The 18,275-nt window shown below is 39.9% G+C and overlaps 1 protein-coding gene across 3 annotated transcripts in view; it reads right to left on the bottom strand.

Annotated features, from left to right (window-relative positions):
• Positions 1-4,766: 4,766 nt before the first annotated feature.
• The window catches only part of DLGAP1 (DLG associated protein 1), an 814,983-nt gene continuing 801,474 nt past the window's right edge, over positions 4,767-18,275 (bottom strand). For all 3 annotated transcript variants that reach the window (XM_077270299.1, XM_077270301.1, XM_077270300.1), the window contains one exon: positions 4,767-5,968. In XM_077270299.1, the coding sequence (XP_077126414.1) occupies positions 5,753-5,968 (216 nt within the window). In that variant the 3' untranslated portion in view covers positions 4,767-5,752. The remainder of the gene's footprint in view (positions 5,969-18,275) is intronic.

Here is an 18,275-nt window from a genome sequence, read left to right as displayed (position 1 = left end):
TATTTCTCACTGAACTACTGTAGACATTTAGCAAATTATGTACAAAAATAGAAAAACAAAAATTGTTAAAAAAATCTTCAAAAACTTTAACAGAACAATAATGTAGTGTTTTATTTTTGAGATGTATTTGATAAATTAAACTCTAATGGAATTTGATGGTTTAGTATATGCTAATGCAGGTAATGGATGTATGCAGTATAGTATTTTGTAGATGTAGAGTACGGTTATGTTCACACATTCAGGATTTGCCACCAGCATCCAGCATGTATGTTCCATAGAAAACACACCAGAAAGAGGCTGACTCTTGGATTCCTGCACTGAATCTCCTAATGGATCAGTGCATTGGTCACCCCATTGTCACATCACCTCCAAGCACAATCTTAAGCATGCTGCATATTTTACAATAAGTGCAATCATTATTTTGTCCAGATTTTTCTACTGCATGTGAATGGGATATTAAAGGGAATTTCTCACCAGGTTTTTAGCACCTAATCTGATAGCAGCACAATGTACAGACAGAGAGCCTGGTTCCAGCGATGTGTCACTTACTGGGCTGCTTGCTGTATTTTTTATAAACTCACCGTATTATCAGCAGATTTTCACTAAAGGACTGTTAAACCTACTGCCATATGGTCCTCCATATTTATAAGCTGTGAATAACCCATCTCCACCACAGATTGGCAGCTTTCTGTCTATGCACAGTTACACAGAAAGCAACCAACCAGTGGTGTGGGCGAGGTTGTGAAGAATATGGGAGATATAATTTCATATCAATTATTTGTATCCTATCCTGTCAAGCCTCAAAAGGTTGTGAGTGACAGATCTCACACCTTGAGCCAGCTAAGCTCAGGACAAAAGGCTTGCTTGCTATGTGGGTACCATGTGGTCTAACTTCTTTGTTATGACAGCCATGATTTCATAAAGAGAATATGGACTTATTGTGCATCATTGTCACACACGGGTTACATTTTCAAGATCTCTGGAGCAGACTGAATGTCTTCCAGGGTCTCGATCTGGTCTAGCACCACAGGGTTGGGAGATATGAAAAATGGATAGAAGGTGCTAGATAGCAAAAATGTGTCTAATCTCAACACACAGCAGGGGCCAGGCTGGATCCGATGGCACCAAAACCACCTTCCTAGGACCTATCGAGGAGTTATGACCCATCTTAAGTTTTGGAGTTTTTAGCTGCTAGAGGCAAGGGGAGGGGATTTAGGTTCAGCCGAGAGGGCAGGAGGGGAGTGGCTCAAAGGGAATAAAGGCTAGTGCAAGGCCATGTGGGCTCTCTCTGTTATGCATGTGGTCCACTTCGAAAGGGAGGGTCACGTCAAGTAACAAGCTGTGAAGAACCTAGGAACCAGCTGGCAGCCCATTCCCTCTGCGGCGCAGCGCACACATGGTTGAACAGCAACCTGGTAATTGACATGATCCATCTGCTTATATCTTTTGTCTTACCACTTTCTATATTTGCATATCTGACCATTGTATATGTATAACCATTGTATACATAGTGTATTGTCTAGAGTGCCCCTAAAGCGATTAAATATATAATTTAACTTTTGGGCTGCTCTTTTATCTCAATCCACAAATCCACACGTCCATCTTCTCAGCTTAACTTTCTATTATGCCGGGGCTGGTTTCTGGCCCGATATAATCCCGTTAATGGACCGGGCTTACATATAGCGAGTAACTGGTGGCAGTCCTACCAGGCTGACCAGGCGCTGTTTCACTGCTGCTAGTGAAAGGAGCCTCTCAGGGTTGTGAGCAAGTGTGGTGCCACATTTGCTTGAGCCACATCTTCTCACTCCCTGGACCTCCCTGAACCCATGTGACAAGGGATGTTTGTGTAAAACTGTACCAAGCTGACCTTACGTGTCCCCAGGGTGCAGAACCTTACGTTGGGGAAAGCCTGGAGACCGCATTACGTGATCCGTCTAATGTAATAGTGACATCAGGCAGGGTGGCGAGGTACGGGCTCATCAGAAATGGTGGCAGCGGAGGGGGTCTGCGTGATCCCCTTTTTGCCATCCTTCACAGTGGTTATATAGTGCTCAGCATTCAGAGAGCTGCAAGATCGTTTACAGATGAAAATTCTGATTTCATCAAAACTTTAGCAAGGAGCTCAGTAAGTGACACGGTGCTGTAATCAGGGTCTCTGCTCCTAGATCATGCTCCTCTAAGATGGGGTAGCTCAAACCTGGCGACAATTTCCCTTCCGACATTTACTTGCTTTGAATGCAGAAGGTTTGTAGATTGGATGATTGAATTTGTATCAAAATCCTCATCGAATTTCTGAAAATGTGAACATTGCCCGTGAGGAAATATATTAAAGAGAGAGGGCTTTCTAAAATCAATCTTGCATGTACTTAGCATAATTGCTGCTTTCTAACTGGTACTGGCCTTCACTTTACATATTTTCTTCCATAGGAATAACTGTACTTGTCTTCTAGATACTGCAGCTGCTCAGTATTTCCAAAGCAATTTGTTTCCCATAGCATCCTACATAAATCTCTCAGGGGTCTTCCGGTGATGAGACTTTCTTCCCCTCCTCTACTCATATAAAGGGATGCACTAACTCAGATTGTCTTGCAAATAAATTGTACAGAGTGTTGAAGCCTTTCCTTTACTCCTGCCTCTGCTTAAACAGCAAAATGTCTCATTACAGTCACTGTGCTCTCTCGTAACTTGTGTGATGGACTGATCCAAACCAGCTCACCTGAAACGTAGGTTTCCAACAAGGCAAGGAGAGATCTGGCACCTGCAGTTATGGGTATTCCTGCCTTGTGTCTAGAAGACAAGATCTAATCTTTAAAAAAAGGAGACCTATATGGATAAGTTGACTTTTAGTTGGATAAGTTGACTTTTAGGGACATCTGATCTGACATACAGGGAGCAGAATACAAGTGGAAAACTACAGTACTTTAAAGAGAATCTGCCATCAAGTTTTTGTTGTTCCATCTGACAGCAGCATAAAGGAGCTGCCAAAACCCTGGGTCCAGCGCTGTGTCCCCTAATTGACTTCTTGCTTTAGTTTTGATAAAACACTGTCTTGTCTCTTGCATCCTCACAAGTCCTCTCAGTGATGAACTTCTGACATGTAGTCCTCCCTGTTGAAGAGCTCTAGATATCCCTGTCTCCACCACTGATTGGCAGCTTTCTGTCTATGCACAGAGTATACAATAAGCTGTCAATCAATGATGCAAGTGAGGTTAGACAAAACTAATCACTGAGTAGATTATCAGAAAAAAAGTGATATTATCAAAAGGAAAGCAAGAAGCTCAGTAAGTGACACAGCATTGGAATCAGGGTCTGTTTCCATATTTATTAGTGATGAGCGAATATACTCGTTACTCGAGATTTCCCGAGCACACTCGGGGGTCTTCCGAGCATTTTTTAGTGCTTGGAGTTTTAGTTTTCTTTGCCACAGCAGAATGATTTACATCTGTTAGCCAGCATAAGTACATGTGTGGATTCTCTAGCAACCAGGCAACCCTCACATGTACTTGTGCTGGCTAAGGCTGGTTTCACACTTGCGTTTTTATCTGCATGCGTTTTTAAAAAACGCATGTGTGAAAAAACGCATGTAAACGCGGTAAAACGCATGCGTTTTTAGACGCATGCGTTTTTATAGAAAAACACAAGAAAACAAGAAAAAAACAAAAAACCCTAACCCTAACCCTACCCCTAACCCTACCCCTAACCCTACCCCTAACCCTAACCCTAACCTGAAATGCGTGGCACTGAAATACGTTTATATAAGTATATACGTATATAAGTGCCACGATAATTCAGTGGCCACGTATATAAGTGCCACGTATTTAAGTGCCACGTATTTAAGTGCCACGTATATAAGTGCCACGTATTTAAGTGCCACATATTTAAGTGCCACGAATTTCACGTAAATGCCACGATATTTCAGTGCCACGTATTTCAGTGCCACGCATTTAAGTGCCACGTATTTACGTGCCACGATATTTTAGTGCCACATATAACCATGTAGTTATAGTATTTACAGTACGTGACACTTAAATACGTGGCACTGAAATATCGTGGCACTGAAAGACGTGGCACTTAAATACGTGGCACTGAAATATCGTGGCAGTGAAATACGTGGCACTGAAATACATGGCACTTAAATATGTGGCACTGAAATACGTGGCACTGAAATACGTGGCACTGAAATACATGATACGTGGCACTTAAATACGTGGCACTATGACTGTCAGAAAATGTTCATTAAACGGTTAGGGGTGAGGTTAGGGGTAGAGTTAGGGTTAGGGTTTGGATCCCTTTATCACCTTGATGGTGGTGGGTGGCTTTTCAGTGTGTTTTCTGTTTTTTTTCTCTATAAAAACGCATGCGTTTTTAACACAAACAAACGCATGTGCTTAAAAACGCATGCGTTTACATAGACAGCAATGCATTTTTTTGCCGCGAAAAAAACGCATGCGTTTTTTCGCGGCAAAAAACCGCGCAAGAAAATGCTACAGGTTGCATTTTTGAAAATGAACGCATGCAAAAAAAAACGCATGCGTTTACAAACGCGTACAAAAAACGCATGCGTTTTCAATGTTAAATATAGGGGAAAAAAACGCATGCGTTTTTTGTGCAAAAAACGCTGCAGACAAAAACGCAAGTGTGAAACCAGCCTAAGAGATGTAAATCATTCAGCTGCGGCAATAAAAACTAAATCTCCGAGCACTTACAAATACTCGGAGAACCCTCGAGCATGCTTGAGAAATCTTGAGTAACGAGTATATTCGCTCATCACTAATATTTATGCTTCTCTCAGATCGAGACCCATGAACCTGGCAGAAGATTCACTTATCGGAGCAAAACAGTTTCTGGACCTTCAAAGCAACCAATGGTGGTAGATATATCCTAAAAATAAACACAAAATTTGGTCTTTTAATTTTCAATCTATCTTTTCACATTATTGCCTTTATTTCAAAATGGTTTGTTGGAATTTGAACATTTCATCCTATTTTATTACACATCTGAATACATATATATATATTTTTGTCATCGTGAACAAATCTATCAGTGCTCTCTTGTAATAGCGTAAGCATGTCTCATAGTGTGTCATGCAGGCAAGTGTGAAAGTCATCGAGTGCGAACAGATATATTACCTGCCCGCCTGTTCCTTGGAAGTACAACTATCCTCCTCTGTCACCTGTTGCCTTTGGGGAGAGGTGCGCCTGTGGCCTACAATAAAGTGCTCCATCTGCTCTACATAGAAAAGGAGTTGGGAATTCGAGCCCATGCTTTTCACATTTAGAATAGGAAGACATCAGAGTCCACAGTACTGTATACCCTACAATTTTCTATTGCTGTACACTAGATTACAGACTACTGTAGCTCTAGACAAAAGGGAAATAAAACAGGGCACAATGAGGATTTCTATACAAAGGAGTTATTCTTCCTTTATTTTATGCCTGTAAAATAAGAGAAGGTCCAGTTGAGATGACTTGTGTAGAAGATCATTATAATGATAAAATGAGTGAGAGGGGAGATGCAGGATTACAGCCTCAGAGAACTGACTGCTTACAGCACGACCTGAAAGAAGGACTTCATGACAGCTAGGTGGCAATGAATGAAGTAACAGAGAGTATAGAAAGAGAAGAAAAATACAAAATAACATATACACATGATTGTGTTTCCAAACCAAACTAGAGGATATATTATATATGTAACTTTGTGTCATAAATATATAGAGATATATAATATTCCCCCAGTGTTGCTTGTGATGGCTTCATAGCCTGGTTTGAGCCTCTGGGATGTAGATCTCAATGCTATCCGCACTCTCAGTAGCTGAATTCTGCCGGACAGACGCAGCGCGCTTTGCAGACATCAGCCGCTTCCGGGCCTCATGCCGCTGTCTCTCTGTGCTTTCCAGAGATCTGTCCCGGACCAGTGGGGCCTGACCTTTCGATGGCTTCTTTGGCACGGGAGGAGGGACCCTTCTCTCCTGATTAAAGCAGAAGGTTTATTGCATTATACAAATTCTCCATACAAGCTACGAAAGCTTTTCTCTCTGTTTCCTTATTCTGTTTGAGCTTAATAGATTGAAACATATGGGTACAATTACCAGTTAAAATGATTTTCCTGGCTAAGTATAATTTTTCAACAGGAGCTCTATGTGATTGCAAATTGCCAAATTCTGACACTGTGCAACTTGCCCGCAGTCAGGATTCCCCTCTGATGTCAGCTCAAGTGGTCATCACACAATCACAAGTATGCGACTGGCGGTCACATGCAGACTAGCAGTTATTTCTGCTTCTCTCAATGTTTTATTCATAGAAGTAGATGAGAAACCAGTTGGCACGTGACTGCAAGTATGCAAATCACAGACCTGTGGCCATGTGATGAAAATAAAGGGAAATTCTGTCAGTGTGCATATAGCACAGTCAGCAAATGGCAATCAGAAATGAATGAACATCTCCTGACAATTACAGTGGACTTGCATCAAGTACAGGCAAAGCACGACTTTAATGTAGCCAGCCAGAGCTTGCTGTGAAACCATGGCAAGTCACCAGTGATTTTACCACAAGGTTCTCAGACACACAAAACTCTACAATTTCACAGTCACCATGAAAAAATTATAACAGTCCAGTACATGTTCATCTCCAATTTGTAAATTTGTATAAGATGCCCATAATCTACATGGCATTCTATGCATAAACCATAATTGATTTCCTCATGGTCTACTTGCGATTGTTCAAATAGATATAGTTTATGGAATTACATATTTACACCTAAAGACAGAAAACGCCAGCTTTTATTACTTTGTTTAATGATAGACCTATGGTTGTGCTAACAAAAAGAGACCACAGTCACCTAACTAAACCCCTGATTGTCTTCATTAGTCTTATTCCTTCCAAGCCAGAAGAAGAGCCAGGATTCCGGCTCAGGTGGAACATGACTGCTGCAGCCAATCAGTGCTTGATGAGTTGCTTGGTGTTCCTTGGAAGTAGACTGGGGAGCACCGAAGGACACCAGCAGCGGTACAGAGGAGCCACTGGGTTCAGTAGTTATGTTGGGTGTTTACTCTTAACACAACCATGGACCCAATTATAAGCAATGTTAATGTAATTTACACCCCTGTATTGATTGTACTATACAGTATCAGGGCACCAATTCTAATAGAAAGAGGAACAACAGGAAACAACATTAATTGTAAAAACATCAAAAGGCTTTATTTGTATACAATAAGTGGAGGTAACCGATCACAGGAATACTTCATTTGGTCACACACTTTAGCATTGTCGTCAATCACCAGATGTAGACGTGATACTGCAGTTACAATACAGATGTCATTATTCACTATACTGGAACTACATCCTCAATGGATGTCATTTCTTTCACTTGTGCAACTATACAGAGTATCACTGATTATTTGAGAATAGTTAGTACAAAACTGTAAAAAAAAAAATAATCATGCAGATTGTATGAATCTGTTCCTTCTGAAGTCGATAAACACTTGTAGTTAGATATTAGCTTGTCCGGTATTATACCCTCACATGTAACCATTGAGATTGTCATCAGATCTGCCAATGGAAGTTACTCTCGATGGTTAATATGATATTGTACGGTCTCGATAGGAGATTGTAAGTAAATGTCCATTGTTCTAGGTATAACTAGTGAAGGTCAGGTATTCACAAGACATCTATCAGATGGTGGCAACAGTGTTTTCTTGAGTTAAGTGTATTCTAAGTATCAGGAATTCTTCTAGTATGCAGTAATATACTTCACTGACTGTTGAAACCAATGTATTACATGATCTTGAAGGGAAAGAATATTTTAGACATAGCTGGGTAAACTATTGTTCACAGCTTTGTAAATTATCACCTATCCACAGCATTGGTAATTTGCAGATTGCTGTGTGGTGTGACTGCTGGAACCCTACTGTTCCTGAGAGCATTGTCTATGGGACTACCAGACCATTTCAGGGCTACACTCTCGGAATCGGCGGAGGTCTCAGCAGTCAGTCCCTCATCCACCTCCAAGTTATCACCTATTACATGGCCTCCAACTACAACCCCTGGCAAAAATTATGGAGAATGCTCATTCAGTTGTTTAATTTTGTAGAAAAAAAGCAGATCACAGACATGACACAAAACTAAATCATTTCAAATGGCAACTTTCTGGCTTTAAGAAACACTAAAAGAAATCAAGAACAAAAAATGTGGTAGTCAGTAATAGTTACTTTTTTACCAAGCATAAGGGAAAAATTATGGAATCACTCAATTCATGGAATCATGAAAAACAAACAAAAAACACTCCAAAACATCACTAGTATTTTGTTGCACCACCTCTGGCTTTTATTACAGCTTGCAGTCTCCGAGGCATGGACTTAATGAGTGTCAAACAGTACTCTTCATCAATCTGCTCCAACTTTCTCTGATTGCTGTTGCCAGATCAGCTTTGCAGGTTGGAGCCTTGTCATGGACCATTTTCCTCAACTTCCACCAAAGATTTTCAGTTGGATGAGATCCAGACTATTTGCAAGCCATGACATTGACCTTATGTGTCTTTCTTCAAGGAATGTTTGCACAGTTTTTGCTCTATGGCAGGATGCATTATCATATTGAAAAATGACTTCATCATCCCAAACATCCTTTCAATTGATGGGATAAGAAAAGTGTCCAAAATATCAACATAAACTTGTGCATTTATTGAAGATGTAATGACAGCCATCTCCCCAGTGCCTTTACCTGACATGCAGCCCCATATCATCAATGACGGTGGAAATTTGCATTTTCTGTTCAGTCATCTTTATAAATCTCATTGGAACGGCACCAATCAAAAGTTCCAGCATCATCACCTTGCCCAATGCAGATTCGCGATTCATCACTGAATATGACTTTCATCCAGTCATCCACAGTCCACGATTGCTTTTCCTTAGCCCATTTTAACCTTGTTTTTTTCTGTTTAGGTGTTAATGAGGGCTTTTGTTTAGCTTTTCTGTATGTAAATCCCATTTCCTTTAGGCAGTTTCTTACAGTTCGGTCACAGACGTTGACTCCAGTTTCCACCCATTCGTTCCTCATTTGTTTTGTTGTGCATTTCCTGTTTTGGAGACATATTACTTTAAGTTTCCGGTCTTGATGCTTTGATGTCTTCCTTGGTCTACCAGTATGTTTGCCTTTAACCACCTTCCCATGTTGTTTGTATTTGGTCCAGATTTTAGACACAGCTGACTGTGAACAACCAACATCTTTTGCAACATTGCCTAATGATTTACCCTCTTTTAAGAGTTTGATAATCCTCTCCTTTGTTTCAATTGACATCTCTCCTGTTGGAGCCATGATTCATGTCAGTCCACTTGGTGCAACAGTTCTCCAAGGTGTGATCACTCCTTTTTAGATGCAGACTAACGAGCAGATCTAATTTGATGCAAGTGTTATTTTTGGATATGAAAATTTACCGGGTGATTCCATAATTCTTTCCTCAGAATTGAGTGATTCCATAATTTTCCCCCCTATGCTTGGTTAAAAAAGTAACCATTACTGATGACCACATTTTTTGTTCTTGATTTCTTTTAGTGTTTCTTAAAGCCAGAAAGTAGCCATTTGAAATGACTTTAGCTTTGTGCCATGCCTGTGATCTGCTTTTTTTCTACAAAATTAAACAACTGAATGAACATCCTTCAAGGCCGGTGATTCCATAATTTTTGCCAGGGGTTGTATGAAATAAAGAATCAATAGGTTCTGACTCCTAGTTAGAGCCTCTTTTTGTGAAAATTTACTGGTGACAATCTCCCTTTATTTTCTCTTCCTGTTAAAAGACTGTATATAATAGCACCCCGTCTCAAACAAAAATGGTTACTTTGGTGAAAATGTGCTCAGGTCTCCTACTCCTTTTTTGTTGAAAACAGCTTTCATTTGTTATAGGGAATGTTGGCTTCGTATAATGTTATGCTAAAGTTTGGAAAGAATTGCACAGAACCTAACGTTACAAATGTTTCATGGCCTGTAAGTAAATACAGATGTATGGTTTTCCTGATTTCTATTAAATACAAAGCAGCTATGGCTTCGCCACAGTCAAGTAAGGTTAATTAAATGACATCACTGAGCAGGGTGCACTGAGGAGACAGTAAAAGCTGTTTGGCTTCTATTAAAATCAATTCTATATGCAGATTGTTGGCTCACACGAGCTAGTACTAGCTCAGTGTAATGCAATAATATAATAACAGAGTACAAAAATAAGGCCTCGTGCCAATATGTATATGCACTGATGAGTGCGCTATTAAAACACATTGAAACTTACCCAGCTTCCAAAACGCATGTTGTAATCTATGTAATGCATGTATTCACCCACTGTACATAAGTAAGCTGGATACCAAGTGACAACTAGATGTGCTGTAATAAACTCCAGTCTTTCTTGTGACATCAGTAGTATTGTATCTGAGCCCTTACTGTTGTCTGTACAGGGTTGGACTGGCCCACCAGAGAACCGGAGAATCCTCCGGTGGACCCTGGCTTCTCCTTCAGGATAGTTCACAATGCAAACCTTGCAGCTGCTATGAGGCTCTTTAGTTGGGGAGAAAGGTGGGCCCTCAAATCCTCTGGTGGGCCCAGTGTTCTACAGTCTGTGTCTATATGTTTATGGACTATTTATGGGATACAGTCAGTCATTATGTAAAGGGATTGTCTGATACTGACATCACATTGGGCATGGAGGGATGCAACTGTGAGCAAAATGGTGGGTTTACATTAACTGCTTTGCCGATTGGTAAGTACTCACCGATTGGTGGCTGTTTAATAGTCTGTTTACATAGGCAGACCACGCTTATCAATGTACATTGGGCTGCCATTGATCTCAGCAGCACAGGTCCTGCTTACAAAATTATATTTTGTGCAGCTCAAAAGTGCATTTGACCTAATGAAAGAGCGCTTTGCTGCAGGATTATCGTGAAATAAGCATGCCTAAGAACACTTGCTCATAATCATTGTAACTGAGACAACTGTATAATGCTGAGCAAGTGAGCAAGTGAGAACAATTTATAATAATATAAGTTTCAATAATTAACAGACTGCATTCTGCTGATAGATTTTATTCTAGTAAACTCCCATCAAAGGTTTTATCCTTTTAAAATATTGCAATTATTGTATTGTATGGCCCTATGTACTTACAATTGCTCATTTTGCCTTTCTACCCAGTTCATTCTTCTTTTTTCCATTAGGTCTATGACTAGGGATGGGCAAACCTGAACTGTAAAGTTCGGGACCATACCGAACACATAGTGTTCGGTCACACGGTCTCGAACACGGGTTTCCATGGGAAACCCGTGTTACAATTCGGGTCCAGTTCAGGTCCAAGGCGGCTGTAAAAGAAAACATAAAATTAATAATAACCATTATAAATATTATACTTACCTGTCCAGCGACGTGTCCTCCTGTCCCGCTGTCTCCCGGCCGCATCTGCTTCCGAGGCCGCTCATTACCTTCTGGTGGTATTCACTGCACACTGCCGAGTGCAGTGAACACTGCCAGAAGGTAATGAGCGGCCCCGGAAGCAGATGCGGCCGGGAGACAGGGGGACACGTCGCTGGACAGGTAAGTATAATTATAATGTTTATTATTAATTTTAAGTTTTCTTTTACAGCCCCCCCACCCCATCCCTTATCTGTAAAGTCCAAGTTCGGGGTTCGGTCGCAAGTTCGCATCATCTCTGGCCCCGAACTCGATCTTTACAGAAAAACTCAGGCGAACCCGCCGATCCCGAACATCGGGGGGTTCGCCCATCACTATCTATGACATCATGTGATTAAAAACTGACTAGCTGAACCCTACTAAGCTCTATGAAGAAACAGGAAGTCTCTTTTCCCTATATAAGTCGTCATTTGAGCTACAATTTTACCTCACTGCAAAGTCCCTGGCTGGGGGGGGGGAGGAGTGGAGTAGCTGTACCAATAGTTGAAGAGGGGGTGGAGCTGGGCTGCCAGAGACTTTGCAGTAATGTAGACTTGTAGTCCTAATGATGACTCATGAGGGGAGAATAGACCTCCTGTTTCTAGATAGAGCTTAGAAGGATTCAGCTTGTCTGTTTTTAATCATGTGATGTCACAGACCTAATGGAAAAGATAAGAATTTAATTGGGTAGAAGGGCAAAGTGAGCAATTGTAAGTAAACAGTGCTATATAATATGATTGCAATATATTAAAAGGATAAAAACTTTGATGGGAGGAGTGCTTCTTTAATCTATTAATAACAGCGTATTAGAAAACTATTGTTCGTGCAATGCCCAAATGTAGAAGTCAAGCATAGTATCTTGAAAAACCGCAAGTAAAGGTCTTGTCACAGAGTATTCTCTATCACTGGCCTGTGTAAACATGCCACAAATCAGCCAACAATGGAGCAGAATACTCATTATAGAGAACCTGTCTCATAATGTAAATATATCATTTTTGTATCTGGTATAAATGACGCTGTTCTGAATCTGACACTGTTTCCTTTTGTTTCTGCACCTCTTCATTCATGAGATATGTTACTCTCTTTCATATGTAAATATAGTCTTGTTAGCCAAGGAGGTGTGGTCCACAAGAAGACTTCCACAGAGAAGCTTTGGGGACCATGACCTCTTGGCTTACTAGCCTAGATTTATTTACAGGGAAGCAGGGCTACATCTCAGAAATGGACAGACACAGAATCAAAAGGAAACTAGTGCGGATTCAGGAGAACGATGGCACTTATATTAAATGAAAATATTCTGCATTTACAGCAAGTGAAAGACGATCTTTAATGTGGGCCTATAAATTGTAATAAGCTGTACATGGAATAACCATGGAATGGGCTGTTAACAACATGCATGCAATGTGGGAAGAAAATAAACCTATTAATGATCATTCTGTCCCATACAGTTTGTATCGGACAGTGTAAAGGAGCCTTTAAACAAGCAGCGTTTGACTTGTTAAATTGTTTATTGATGCTCACTGGACTAATATCTGCTTGTGTAAATGTAATTGCACCTTAAAGGGAATCTGTCAACAGGTTTTTGCAATGTAATCTGAAGACACCATGAGGTAGGGGTTAAAACACAGATTTTAGTGATGCCTCTTTTGTCAAGCTCTGTAGTTTTGTTTGCTTGCAATGATTATTTTAGCAGCAAAAGCCTATCATTGCTCAGACACAGTGCTGTGCCTCCTGGTCTGACACCCCCCTCCTGTGATAGGCTGCTCACGGTCTATGGACCTTGTATACAAAAGTTCACATATCCTAATTTTGCTTTCTGAGCTTTTTCAGAGAATATGAATGATAACACCAACACTTTTTCTCCACTCATGGTTAGTGGTTGGGTGAAGCCAATTATTGTCAAACTACTGTGTTTTCTCTTTTTAAATTATAATGACAGCCCAAAACATCCAAATTACCCTGATCAAAAGTTCACATACCCTGGTGATTTTGGCCTGATAACATGCACAGAAGTTGACACAAATGTGTTTGAATGGCTACTAAAGGTAACATCCTCACCTGTGACCTGTTTGCTTGTAAAATCAGTGTGTGTGCATAAAAGCTGAGTGAGTTTCTGGGATCCAGACAGACTCTTGCATCTTTCATCCAGCCACTGACGTTTCTGGATTGTGAGTCATCTACAGGAAAAGGTAGCTGAACTGTATTAAACAGGAAAGGGATACAAAAAGATACCCAAGGAATTGATAATGCCAATCATCAGCGTTCAAACTGTGATTAACAAATGGAAAATCAGGGGCTCTGAAAGAAAAACCACGGTAAGGTAAACCAACAAAAATGTCGTCCACAACTGCCAGGAAAATTGTTTGGGATGCATAGAAAAACCCACAAATAACATCAGCTGAAATACAGGACTCTCTGAAAACTAGCGTTGTGGCTGTTTCAAGATGCACAATAAGGAGGCACTTGAAGAAAAATGGGCTGCATGGTCGAATCGCCAGAAGAAAGCCATTACTGTGCAAATGCCACAAAGTATCTCACCTACAATAAGCAAAGCAGGACAGAGACAAGCCTTAAAACTTCTGGAACAAGGTAATTTGGAGTGATGAGACCAAAATTGAACTTTTTGGCCACAACCATAAACGTTACATTTGGAGAGAGGTCAACAATGCCTATGATGAAAGGAACACAATTCCTACTATATAGCACGGAGGTGGATTGCTGATGTTTTGGGGATCTGTGAGCTACAAAGGCACAGGAAACTTGGTCAAAGTTGAAGGAACCAGAAACAGGTTCCTGCTGGCAAAGTTGAAGGAAAGATGAATGCAGCACGTTATCAGCAAATACTGGAGGCAAATTGGCAATCATCAGCCTGTAAGCTGCGTATGGGATGTACGTGGACGTTCCAACATGACAACGATCCAAAACACAAGGCCAAGTTGTCATTGTCTACAGCAGAACAAAGTGAAGGTTCTGAAGTGGCCATCTCAGTCTCCTGACCTCAATATCATTGAGCTACTCTGGGGAGATCTCAAGCGCGCAGTTCATGGTAGACAGCCCAGGAATTTACAACAACTGGAGGCTTTTTGCCAAGAAGAGTGGACAGCTTTACCATCTGAGAAAATAAAGAACCTCATCCACAACTATCACAAAAGACTTCAAGCTGTCATTGATGTTAGAGGGGGCAATACACGGTATTAGGAAATGGGGTATGTGAACTTTTGATCAGGGGCATTTGGATGTTTTGGGTTTTCATTATGATTTAAAAAGAGAAAACACAGTAGTTTGACAATAAATGGCTTCACCCAATCACTAACAATGAGTGGAGAAAAAGTTTTGGTGTTAACATTCATATTCTCTGAAAAAGGCCAATAAAGCAAAAATTCTGCCAGGGTATGTACACTTTTGAGCACAACTGTATACAGAGCCTGGTGTGGGCGGGGTTAGCTTATTCAGCTCTGCTGTGCTACTAAATCTTATAACATGGAACAGCTGCACCCACTAATCTAAGTGATACACTTTGTATGCAACTTCTATTTGCCTACATCAGACTGCTCTCAGATGAGGTAGCAAAAACATGCTAACACTTTTCCTTTAAGTGATTGGATAAAGCAGTTGTTCACATTGTGACTCCACATGACCGCTCTTATTTTTTGGTTTGAAAATTCTTTGTGGCTTTGTAGTCCTAGAATAGATGAGTACAAAAGGGGCAAACAACCTTTTTATAAATGTATCAATGGAGGTCAGTTATCCGAGAATGAGTGAAATGTACTGCACCAAATTAGTAATGGGGATTGTTTACTAGATCACATCAGCACAGCAGTTCACCAGGCACCTGAGTGTCACAGTGTGAGCACAAAATGTGCTTGAAAGTGTCCAAACAAGGTCATGCTAGTTCAACTGTACGGTTACAAGTGGATAGAGCAGTGACACTAAAGTATAACTTTCAGCCCGGGGCTGTTTATAGAAATCATTGCTCGATTTTAAAAGCTGACTTAACTGGAAAGATCCCCGAACAAAACACAAAGAACTAGATGCCACTGGGCGTCAAGTTGTTAATATCCAACTTTCTCACACTCATCAGGCCTTAATCAGAATAGATCGGTAACCCCATAAAATTCATAAAAGTTTTGACATTTTTTAAATGACAACAAATGAAAGGAAATTAAAAGAGTTGGCTTGTATTGAAGCACAATCTAAAAATACAGGTGAGGCAAGAAGTTTTCCAGGAGCTCAATGATTGGCTGCAGCGGTCACATAGGTAAACGATGTGTGACAGTGGCAGTTAGAAAGCCCTGGAGCAGTGACGCTGGATGGCCGAACGATCCACTATTTAGGTCATGGCTCTTTTGGTATTTTATGCCATTTACTCCATTAGAATAATTTTATCTGATTTTAGAAAACCCAACAAAGTTGGACTTGACTATGTGCTGAAAATTAGCAATTAAAAAGATATAGAACATAAATTTATTTCATAACTTTATTTTTAACAGCAGTTAATAGCAGTTATTAATATTTGAATAGATTCCTTTTTCTCTCACTGGTCACATTTCTAGTTTTCACGAGGTACAGAAGATTAGCTCCGTCAACCTTAAACATAAGGTCTCATGCACACTGCTATACAGCTTTGTACCTGCTGTGATTTGCATGGAGCCAAAATAGGGCACCCATAGAAGTATTTGGGGTCCTTATATCTCTTTATACTTCTGATTTAGTAGGGGCGGATAATAAACTGCTGTATGAATCTGGCAGAAGCATGGCATCTCACACAGTGTTGGAGAGATATTACAAGTTAGAAGAACTGCTTCTGATGATGGCATCCTACAACTGCACGTTTGGTGTTTAGTGACGCTCTATTCACATGGACCTAATAACTGCTGGGGTAACATTTCTGGTGTAAGCTAAGCCGCAAATTGATTAATTTATTGGGTGGTCTTCATCCATCTGGTCCCTGCGCCAGCTCCGCCCTCATGAATGAAGATGGCATGACAATTCACAAAATGATTGCACAATGTTATGTGGTGTTTAGGGGTGTTTTATGCTAGTACCTTCATGAATTGGGCCCTATGACTTTTAACACTAGGAGCCTCCATGATGGTTTCACTAAGCTGTGAAGGCCTAGGCTCAGACCGCTCAGGGTTCATGTTTAATGCTCATAATAATTATCCTAAAATGAGGCTGTATAAAGGTCATGTGAAACTGGTCTAAGTGTGTAAGGCTATGTTCACACCATGATTTAAGTGCTTGTTAAACATATATGCTGGAAAGAATCTCTTGACATGTATGTGACCTACCCTTAGACTTCTAGCCAAACATATGCAAAACCATTGTGTTTTAGATATACAGTACACATATTTATATTTATTCCGTATGCCGCAACCACAGTGTGAACAAAGCCTACTTTTTTAATATACATTCACAAAAGGTTTCAAGATGGCAAAAACAACTGCATTTTCTCCAAACCTTTTTCCATTAAATATTTTTGATTGAAGATTACTTTTACATAGATGATGTTTTCCTGAATAATATTTTCTGATTTCCAAAAATGTCTTCTGCAAACTATTCTAATGAATAGGTAAATGCTTATAAGAATATCCCTTGGATATTGGAGAATACTAGAACACGAGTGTCTGCTTCATGTTATTTCATGTTCACTGATGGCTTCTAGACCCCACATTTGTAAACAGGCACTTATGTATATACAAAATGTTGGATTTATGAGGTCCCTTCTCCTAATGGGTCACGGTTCCTGTCTAGTAGTCAGTTAAAGTAAATGAGTGTGCTTGATCTTTTAGGTGGAAAGTTATGAAAAAACTATGCCAGAGTAAATGTTATGGACGGTGGCAGCATAAACAGATCAGGATCATAAAAATGAATGAATTGCTCTAAAGGAAACAATTCATGACAAATACAGTACAAGGTTTAGGACAAACAATGAACTGATACATTTATATAAAATGAATGCAAATACATACATTAAAAATAGTGGAACAGAGAAGGAAATAAGGAATACATGGATGCAAAGTAAACAAGTATTTAAGTAAGAGGCAACTGGTATTTTGTACTCATTTAAGGTGATTTTTATGTTTCTAGTACATTTTTCACCCATAATTGTATACATTAATTTAGCAAATCAGAATTTCAAATTCTCAAATGTTTTAAATTATTTTTTAGGTGTCTATTCTTAAATAAGACAACGTGAAATGCTGCCATATTGGTTGTATTTTTTATATTAGCTTTTTAGAAACTGATGGTAAACTATCCTTGTATTAGGTTGGCTTCAGACACAATCTAAAGATAATGAGCTACTGAACCAGCCTTCATTTTGGTTTAAGTGTGAATTCATCATAAGGCAGATATGGTTTGGTAAGGATGTAAAACCATGAATACAGCTAATCAATAGGCTCAGCCTAAAGTAAGGTAGATGGCACAAAACTGCTGAGCCCAGTGATTGGCTGCAGCAGTCAGATGGAGACATGACATCACCTCTGCATCTCATCAACCAAGACTGGTGACAGCATTGTGAGCCACCATTGAATAAGAGGTCGGGTGAGTAAAGCTCTGTGTGTTTTGTTTTTTTTAACAGTGGAAGCCTATGAGGTAAAGTGTAATTAGTGGAGAACCTCTTTGATGAAGCTGAAGCAATATTACAAAACATAGACTTTAAATTTGATGACTATAGCTAATATGGCCACCAGAGTAGACATCACTTAGCATTGTTTCTTGGCATCAAAGCAACTTAAATAATATAAAGTGAAGTCATACTTTTTGCAATAAATTATTCTCAGAAAGTATAAAACGTTTTAGAAAAGAATGGACTTATGAATGAAATTGCAATGAATGGGCCTATACCATAAGCTGAGG

The sequence above is a fragment of the Ranitomeya variabilis genome, chromosome 6 (assembly GCF_051348905.1).
Source record: "Ranitomeya variabilis isolate aRanVar5 chromosome 6, aRanVar5.hap1, whole genome shotgun sequence".
Classification (NCBI taxonomy): domain Eukaryota; kingdom Metazoa; phylum Chordata; class Amphibia; order Anura; family Dendrobatidae; genus Ranitomeya; species Ranitomeya variabilis.
This window is presented reverse-complemented; position numbering and strand designations above follow the sequence as displayed.